The 9,727-nt window shown below is 50.5% G+C and overlaps 1 protein-coding gene across 1 annotated transcript in view; it reads right to left on the reverse strand.

The window, feature by feature from the left end:
- Window positions 1-5,688: 5,688 nt before the first annotated feature.
- The window catches only part of grm5b (glutamate receptor, metabotropic 5b), a 40,527-nt gene continuing 36,488 nt past the window's right edge, over window positions 5,689-9,727 (reverse strand). Inside the window, exons 16-19 of the mRNA XM_056441686.1 lie at window positions 9,670-9,727; window positions 9,604-9,628; window positions 6,645-7,220; window positions 5,689-6,517 (exon numbers count right to left, since the gene is read on the reverse strand). The exon at window positions 9,670-9,727 is cut by the window's right edge and continues 90 nt beyond it. Of these exons, the coding sequence (XP_056297661.1) occupies window positions 6,049-6,517; window positions 6,645-7,220; window positions 9,604-9,628; window positions 9,670-9,727 (1,128 nt within the window). The 3' untranslated portion in view covers window positions 5,689-6,048. The remainder of the gene's footprint in view (window positions 6,518-6,644; window positions 7,221-9,603; window positions 9,629-9,669) is intronic.

A 9,727-nucleotide genomic window follows, 5' to 3' on the forward strand; every position in this document is an offset into this window, starting at 1 on the left:
GGAACCAGACCATCAGGCAGCAAGAAGGAACCAGACCATCAGGCAGCAAGGAGGAACCAGACCATCAGGCAGCAAGGAGGAACCAGACCATCAGGCAGCAAGAAGGAACCAGACCATCAGGCAGCAAGGAGGAACCAGACCATCAGGCAGCAAGGAGGAACCAGACCATCAGGCAGCAAGGAGGAACCAGACCATCAGGCAGCAGGACACATGGAGCTCACGATGGACAACAACAGACAGGAAGTGATGCAATACCAACAGTCCAATTAAAGTCAGATGAACTAATCCATGTCTTTGCTGTGGATATGATTCCTTGTCTAAGACGTCCAGTTAAGGCATGTCACTTTGCTTTTGGCACATGTGAGTACATCACATTCCACTGAAAGGCAAATATTTAAACCAGAATATTAAACTTCTCTTCCGTTTATCTGCAGACATTTACGATTGGAATATTGCGTCTGCAATCTGGAATGAAATACTACGATAAACACCGCGTAGATAAAATGTGAAGACAGCTTGGGTTGCGGTTGCTCCTGACATTTCTTTTCCCGATTCAGGAGGTTTGACATTTTGGGATGAGTCTCATGAGGCAACCTCTTACTTTAAAGCAGCAGATTGACATTTTGGCAATTTAGCGATTGGCTTTTTGTGCTGAGACAAGAAGATGGACGCCTCGAGAAGATGGACGTCTCAAGAAGATGGGCATCGTGAGAAGATGGGGATCGTGAGAAGATGGGCATCGTGAGAAGATGGGCATCGTGAGAAGATGGACGCCTCAAGAAGATGGACGTCTCGAGAAGATGGGCATCGTGAGAAGATGGACGCCTCAAGAAGATGGACACCTCGAGAAGATGGGCATCGTGAGAAGATGGACGTCTCGAGAAGATGGACGTCTCGAGAAGATGGGCATCGTGAGAAGATGGACGCCTCGAGAAGATGGACGTCTCGAGAAGATGGACGCCTCAAGAAGATGGACACCTCGAGAAGATGGGCATCGTGAGAAGATGGACGCCTCGAGAAGATGGACGTCTCGAGAAGATGGGCATCGTGAGAAGATGGACATCGTGAGAAGATGGGCATCGTGAGAAGATGGACATCGTGAGAAGATGGGCATCGTGAGAAGATGGACATCGTGAGAAGATGGACACCTCGAGAAGATGGACATCGTGAGAAGATGGACACCTCGAGAAGATGGACATCGTGAGAAGATGGACACCTCGAGAAGATGGACATCGTGAGAAGATGGACACCTCGAGAAGATGGACATCGTGAGAAGATGGACACCTCGAGAAGATGGACATCGTGAGAAGTTGGGCATCGTGAGAAGATGGACATCGTGAGAAGATGGACATCGTGAGAAGATGGACACCTCGAGAAGATGGACATCGTGAGAAGATGGACACCTCGAGAAGATGGACACCTCGAGAAGATGGACATCGTGAGAAGATGGACACCTCGAGAAGATGGACATCGTGAGAAGATGGGCATCGTGAGAAGATGGGCATCGTGAGAAGATGGACATCGTGAGAAGATGGGCATCGTGAGAAGATGGACTCTACTTGTCTTCTGTTGTTCTGCCCGTGGCTCTGAAAGGTCTCTTCTCCCGGTCTGGACTCTCTGTGATTGTAATGCAGGTGAATTCAAAGCAGTCGACTCGTGGTTCCTAGAGTCCTAACAAGTAGGAGGAGCCAGAGCCTTCAGGTATCAAGCTTAGGATACACTGAGCTCCTCTCTCCTCTCCTCTCTCCTTATGGACGTTTAGGATACACTGAGCTCCTCTCTCCTCTCCTCTCTCCTTATGGACGTTTAGGATACACTGAGCTCCTCTCTCCTCTCTCCTTATGGACGTTTAGGATACACTGAGCTCCTCTCTCCTCTCTCCTTATGGACGTTTAGGATACACTGAGCTCCTCTCTCCTCTCTCCTTATGGATGCTTAGGATACACTGAGCTCCTCTCTCCTCTCTCCTTATGGACGTTTAGGATACACTGAGCTCCTCTCTCCTCTCTCCTTATGGACGCTTAGGATACACTGAGCTCCTCTCTCCTCTCTCCTTATGGACGTTTAGGATACACTGAGCTCCTCTCCTCTCTCCTTATGGATGTTTAGGATACACTGAGCCTCTCTCTCTCCTCTCTCCTTATGGACGTTTAGGATACACTGAGCTCCTCTCTCTCCTCTCTCCTTATGGACGCTTAGGATACACTGAGCTCCTCTCTCCTCTCCTTATGGACGTTTAGGATACACTGAGCTCCTCTCTCCTCTCTCCTTATGGACGTTTAGGATACACTGAGCTCTCTCCTCTCCTCTCTCCTTATGGACGCTTAGGATACACTGAGCTCCTCTCTCCTCTCCTCTCTCCTTTTGGACGTTTAGGATACACTGAGCTCCTCTCTCTCCTCTCTCCTTATGGATGTTTAGGATACACTGAGCTCCTCTCTCCTCTCTCCTTATGGACGCTAAGGATACACTGAGCTCCTCTCCTCTCTCCTTATGGACGTTTAGGATACACTGAGCTCCTCTCTCCTCTCTCCTTATGGACGTCTAGGATACACTGAGCTCCTCTCTCCTCTCTCCTTATGGACGTTTAGGATACACTGAGCTCCTCTCTCCTCTCCTCTCTCCTTATGGACGTCTAGGATACACTGAGCTCCTCTCCTCTCTCCTCTCTCCTTATGGACGCTTAGGATACACTGAGCTCCTCTCTCCTCTCTCCTTATGGACATTTAGGATACACTGAGCTCCTCTCCTCTCTCCTTATGGACGCTTAGGATACACTGAGCTCCTCTCTCCTCTCTCCTTATGGACGTTTAGGATACACTGACCTCTCCTCTCCTCTCTCCTTATGGACATTTAGGATACACTGAGCTCCTCTCTCCTCTCCTCTCTCCTTATGGATGTTTAGGATACACTGAGCTCCTCTCTCCTCTTCTCTCTCCTTATGGATGTTTAGGATACACTGAGCTCCTCTCTCCTCTCCTCTCTCCTTATGGACATTTAGGATACACTGAGCTCCTCTCTCTCTCTCCTTATGGATGTTTAGGAGACACTGAGCTCCTCTCTCCTCTCCTCTCTCCTTATGGACGTTTAGGATACACTGAGCTCCTCTCACCTCTCCTCTCTCCTTATGGACGTTTAGGATACACTGAGCTCCTCTCCTCTCTCCTTATGGACGTTTTGGATACACTGAGCTCCTCTCTCCTCTCTCCTTATGGACGTTTAGGATACACTGAGCTCCTCTCTCCTCTCTCCTTATGGACGTTTAGGATACACTGAGCTCCTCTCCTCTCCTCTCTCCTTATGGATGTTTAGGAGACACTGAGCTCCTCTCTCCTCTCTCCTTATGGATGTTTAGGATACACTGAGCTCCTCTCTCCTCTTCTCTCTCCTTATGGATGTTTAGGAGACACTGAGCTCCTCTCTCCTCTCCTTATGGACGTTTAGGATACACTGAGCTCCTCTCTCCTCTCTCCTTATGGACGCTTAGGAGACACTGAGCTCCTCTCCTCTCTCCTTATGGATGTTTAGGATACACTGAGCTCCTCTCTCTCTCCTTATGGATGCTAGGGACACTGAGCCCTCTCTCTCTCTCCTTATGGACGCTTAGGATACACTGAGCTCCTCTCTCTTCTCCTCTCTCCTTATGGATGCTTAGGATACACTGAGCTCCTCTCTCCTCTCCTTATGGATGTTTAGGATACACTGAGCTCCTCTCTCCTCTCCTCTCTCTCCTCTCTCCTTATGGATGTTTAGGATACACTGAGCTCCTCTCTCCTCTCTCCTTATGGATGTTTAGGATACACTGAGCCCTCTCTCCTCTCTCCTTATGGATGTTTAGGATACACTGAGCTCCTCTCTCTTCTCTCCTTATGGTTGTGTAGGGTACACTGAGCTCCTCTCTCCTCTCCTTATGGATGTTTAGGATACACTGAGCTCCCTCTCCTCTCTCCTTATGGATGTTTAGGATACACTGAGCCCTCTCTCTCTCCTTATGGATGTTTAGGATACACTCCTCTCTCCTCTCTCCTTATGGATGTTTAGGATACACTGAGCTCCTCTCCTCTCTTCTCTCTCCTTATGGATGTTTAGGATACACTGAGCCCTCTCCTCTCTCTCCTCTCTCCTTATGGACATTTAGGATACACTGAGCTCCTCTCTCCTCTTCTCTCTCCTTATGGATGTTTAGGAGACACTGAGCTCCTCTCTCTTCTCCTTATGGACGTTTAGGATACACTGAGCTCCTCTCTCCTCTCCTCTCTCCTTATGGACATTTAGGATACACTGAGCTCCTCTCTCCTCTCCTCTCTCCTTAAGGACATTTAGGATACACTGAGCTCCTCTCTCCTCTCCTCTCTCCTTATGGACATTTAGGATACACTGAGCTCCTCTCTCCTCTTCTCTCTCCTTATGGATGTTTAGGAGACACTGAGCTCCTCTCTCCTCTCCTTATGGACGTTTAGGATACACTGAGCTCCTCTCCTCTCCTCTCTCCTTATGGACATTTAGGATACACTGAGCTCCTCTCACCTCTCCTCTCTCCTTATGGACGCTTAGGATACACTGAGCTCCTCTCCTCTCTCCTTATGGACGTTTAGGATACACTGAGCTCCTCTCTCCTTATGGACGTTTAGGATACACTGAGCTCCTCTCTCCTCTCCTCTCTCCTTATGGATGTTTAGGATACACTGAGCTCCTCTCTCCTCTCCTCTCTCCTTATGGACGCTTAGGAGACACTGAGCTCCTCTCCTCTCCTCTTCCCTTATGGATGTTTAGGATACACTGAGCTCCTCTCTCCTCTCCTCTCTCCTTATGGATGTTTAGGATACACTGAGCTCCTCTCTCCTCTCCTCATGGACGCTTAGGATACACTGAGCTCCTATTTTGTATTCTCTCCATCACACATGACTAACTCTGATTCCTCTCTGGAGTCCATTGGACCTGCTGGTCTGGTGCCTCCTGTCATGGTGATGTCACACACTGACAATACGCTATGAGGTCAGGACTTCTGCCAATAAGGTCAATCCCTTCTCTCCTTTGTTCTTGGTACAAAAGGTTTTGGTCCCAATGGCTTCAGGAATCATGTAGAAAATATACATTCAAACTTCTGAAGAAAACTGACTGGAAGAGTAGAAAATACTGAAATACTGGCAGAAAAAAGAAAGATGGACCGACCAAAAAGAAAGTTATGTGGAGGGAATAAATAAAAAAGTCCTTCAGAGGAACGTACAGTCTGGCACGTTAACACAAAGCACTTTAGTCAGAAGCATAACCTCTCTTATATTTACAGTGTTTCCCTTACATTGTATATGTCTGTGTGCTCACTCCTGTGTGTGTGTGTGTCAGCACACACACATATACATATATATATATAAATACATATATATTTAAATAAATAAATATGTTTATATATATATTTTTTAAATATATGAATGAATATATTCTGTATATATATATATTTATAAATATATACGAATAATTATATATGTATATATTTATACATATAAATATATATTTATATATATACATATATTATGTATATTTATAAATATATACAAATAATTGTATATATATTTATATATATATAAATATATATATTTGTTTTTGATATATATATATATATATATTTATATATGTGTGCCATAAATAGCCTCTGTTAAGTCCTTACAGGCTTAAGGAGTCTTACTCCATCAGTACTCTTCAATGTCATCTCATAAACTAAGATACAACCAAAACAAACGCACACACACACTCACACACAAACACACACACACACACACACACACGCGCACACTCTAATTAGTTGATAGCCATGTTACCTTAAGGCCACTCCCCAAACCTAAAGGAGGCGTCGCCCCCGACCTCGAGGACTCCTCCTCTCCTCTTGAGAAGCTCCTCACGTCGACATGTAAACACAAACACCGCCGCCACGGCGGGCGGATGGCCTTCATCTCTCCATCCTCCTCCTCACTCATTCTGACCCGCGTTGTTCTTTAAGCTCCGCCCCATAACAAACATCTGCATTTTTTCCTCTTCCCTCTGCGCGTCGCCTCACAGTGAGGATGAACTCTGGCTGTAGTTCCCGAGCGTCAGCCGGCTGTACCTCGGCGAGGGGGGGGAGGGCGGCGGGTGGGAGGGCGCCGGCGGGAGGCACAGATCCCTCTCCGAGACGGGCGAGCCGCCGCCGCCGCCGCTGCCGCTGGACGCCAGGGAGTCGCGGAAAGGCGAGGGCGGAGTCAACGCGATGAGCTCCTCCTCCGGCTCGCCCCGCCGGAGGGGGGAGCGGTGGAGGCGGGCGATCAGGGAGGGGGGGGAGGGGGGGTGGGCGTGAGGAGGGGGCGGCGGCAGAGGGACGAGGGGGTGGACCAGGCAGCCGCCGCCGCCCCTCCCCCCCGCGGTGGACTCCACGGGGGGGAGGGGCTGGACCTCGGCATAGGTGGTGAGGGTGTCACGGGGCAGCAGGTACGGGTCGGCGGGGTGTGGGGAGGCGTCGGGTCGGGGAGGCGACGGTCGGCGGGTGCGGGGAGGCGACAGGTCGGCGGGTGCGGGGCGGGCGACGGGTCGGGGGAGGCGTCGGCGGGTGCGGGGCGGCGGGGTGCGGGGGGGGCGGGGCGTACGGGTCGGCGGGGTGCGGGGGGGGCGGGGCCGCGTGGCTGTGCGTGGGCGAGGAGTACAGCATCATGTTGTTGAGCTCGCTGATGTTGGCGGTGAAGCGGTTCACCACGCAGCTGATCTGGTCCATCAGGGAGCTCGGCGGCGCCGGGCGGCCGTCCACGACCACCAGGCGGCCGTCGCTCGCCACCACGAAGGCGCCGCCGCCGCCGGGAGGACCGCAACTGCCGCCGCTAACGCTGCCGCCGCTGCAGACACTGCCCGGGTAGCTCGGCGGCTCCTCCGGCTCCGGCCTCCGGCTCACCGTGCAGACGACGGGGGACGGCGGCCGGCAGGCGGCGGAGTGGAGCTCCTCGGCCGCGTGGAGCTCGTACGGGGTCTTGTCAGCGTGGATGGCGAGCGAGGTCATGGAGGTCATGGAGGTCATGGAGGGCAGAGGCAGGTGGGGGGGCAGGCCGCCGCGCTCCTCCGGGCTCTTGGAGAAGGGCTTGATGACCGCCGTCTGGTTGCTCTCCTTCCTCTTGATGTGGAAGGACAGACGCTGCCACAGGTGGTTTCCCCGAGAGCCGCTACGCTCCGTCTGGGCCCACGACACCGACTTACCGTTGGAGCTGCAGGGAGGAAGAGGAGGAGGGAGGAGGAGGGAGGAGGAGGAGGAGGAGGAAGGAAGAGGAAGGAGGGAGGGAGGAAGAGGAGGGAGGAGGAGGAGGAAGGAAGAGGAAGGAGAGAGGGAGGGAGGAGGAGGAGGAGGAGGAGGGAGGGAGGAAGACGAAGTAAAAGTAAAGGAGGGAGGAAGTAGCAGGAAGGAAGGAAGAAAGAGGAAGTGGAAGGAAAGGAAGAGGGTTGTTTATAAAGCAGTTAGTTTGTGGATCTTTTCGTTGTTTCTTTATGAGTTAAACGTTAGTGACTCACGTTATATTAAAACATTGATGTTGTTTTTATTACATTTGAATACTTGTTTTTACAATAAATGTGAAGTTAGTGAAGGTCAAACACTGAAGTGGAACATTTACGTGTAAAAACAAAACTTCAACCAAAAATATCACATTATACTATATTATATTACATGACATTAGATTATATTACATTACATTATATTACATTATATTATATAACATTTTATTACATTATATTACATTAAATTATATTACATTACATTATATTATATTAAATTACATTAAATTACATTACATTACATTACAATATATTATATTATATTACATTATATTATATTACATTATTTATATTATATTACATTATATTATAATACATTATATTATATTACATAATATTATATTACATTATATATATTATATTACATTATATTATAATACATTATATTATATTACATTATAGTGTATTATATTATATAACATTATATTATATTACATTATATTATATTGCATTTCATTATATTATATTATATTGTATTATATTACATTATATTATATTAGACACAAACACATTGAAATGGAACCTCAACTTCATGAGGACTTCATCTCTCTCTCTCTCTCCCTCTCTCTCTCTCCCTCCCTCTCCCTCCCTCCCTCCCTCCCTCTCTCTCCTCCTCCTCTCCTCCCTCTCTCCCTCTCTCTCTCTCCCTCTCCCTCCCTCTCTCTCTCCCTCTCTCTCCCTCTCTCTCCCTCTCCCTCCCTCCCTCTCTCTCTCTCTCCCTCTATCTCCCTCTCCCTCCCCTCTCTCTGCTCTCAGCATTAGTCTCTGTCCTCCACTGGTCGTCCTCTTGTGTCAGTTAATTACTGTGATTAATCTACAGAGAACTCTAATTAAACCACACACTCACACACACACACACACACACACACACACACACACACACACACACACACACACACACACACACATACACACACACACACACACACACAAACAAATAAACACACACACACACTCACTCACACAAACACGCACAAATACATGCACACACACACATACACACACACACACACACACACACACACACAGGCACAAACATACACACACAGGCACAAACATATGCACACACACGCACACACATACACACACACTCACACACACACACACACAGGCACAAACATATACACACACACACACACACACACACACACAGGCACAAACATATGCACACACACACACACACACAGGCACAAACATATGCACAAACACATGCACACACACCCACATACACACACACGCAGACACACACACACACACACAAACACACATGCACACGCACACACATACACACTCACACACACATGCACAAACACACACACACACACACACATGCACACACACACACGCACACACACACACACACACACGCACATGTACACACACACGAACACATGAAAACACAAGAGAAGGAGAGCCTGTCCCCTGTGCCCTCACCTGAGCGTGTCCCGTGCCCCCTCACCTGAGCGTGTCCCCTGTGCCCCCCTCACCTGGCGTGTCCCTGTGCCCCTCACCTGAGCGTGTCCCCCGTGCCCCCCCCTCACCTGAGCGTGTCCCATGCCCCCCCTCACCTGGCGTGTCCCCGTGCCCCCCCCTCACCTGAGCGTGTCCCCCGTGCCCCCCCCTCACCTGAGCGTGTCCCCTGTGCCCCCCTCACATGAGCGTGTCCCTGTGCCCCCTCACCTGAGCGTGTCCCCGTGCCCCCCTCACCTGAGCGTGTCCCTGTGCCCCCCCTCACTGGCGTGTCCCTGTGCCCCCTCACCTGAGCGTGTCCCTGTGCCCCCTCACCTGGCGTGCCCCGTGCCCCCCTCACCTGAGCGTGCCCCCCTCACCTGAGCGTGTCCCCGTGCCCCCCTCACCTGAGCGTGCCCCCTGCCCCCCCTCACCTGAGCGTGCCCCCGTGCCCCCTCACCTGAGCGTGTCCCCGTGCCCCCCTCACCTGAGCGTGCCCCGTGCCCCCTCACCTGAGCGTGTCCCCTGCCCCCCTCACCTGAGCGTGTCCCCGTGCCCCCTCACCTGAGCGTGTCCCCGTGCCCCCCTCACCTGAGCGTGTCCCCCGTGCCCCCCCCTCACCTGAGCGTGTCCCCCGTGCCCCCCCCTCACCTGAGCGTGCCCCGTGCCCCCTCCTCCACAGGTTCACCAGGCTGGAGGAGCGGCTGCTGGACGA

Source organism: Pseudoliparis swirei, chromosome 20 (assembly GCF_029220125.1).
Source record: "Pseudoliparis swirei isolate HS2019 ecotype Mariana Trench chromosome 20, NWPU_hadal_v1, whole genome shotgun sequence".
NCBI lineage: Eukaryota > Metazoa > Chordata > Actinopteri > Perciformes > Liparidae > Pseudoliparis > Pseudoliparis swirei.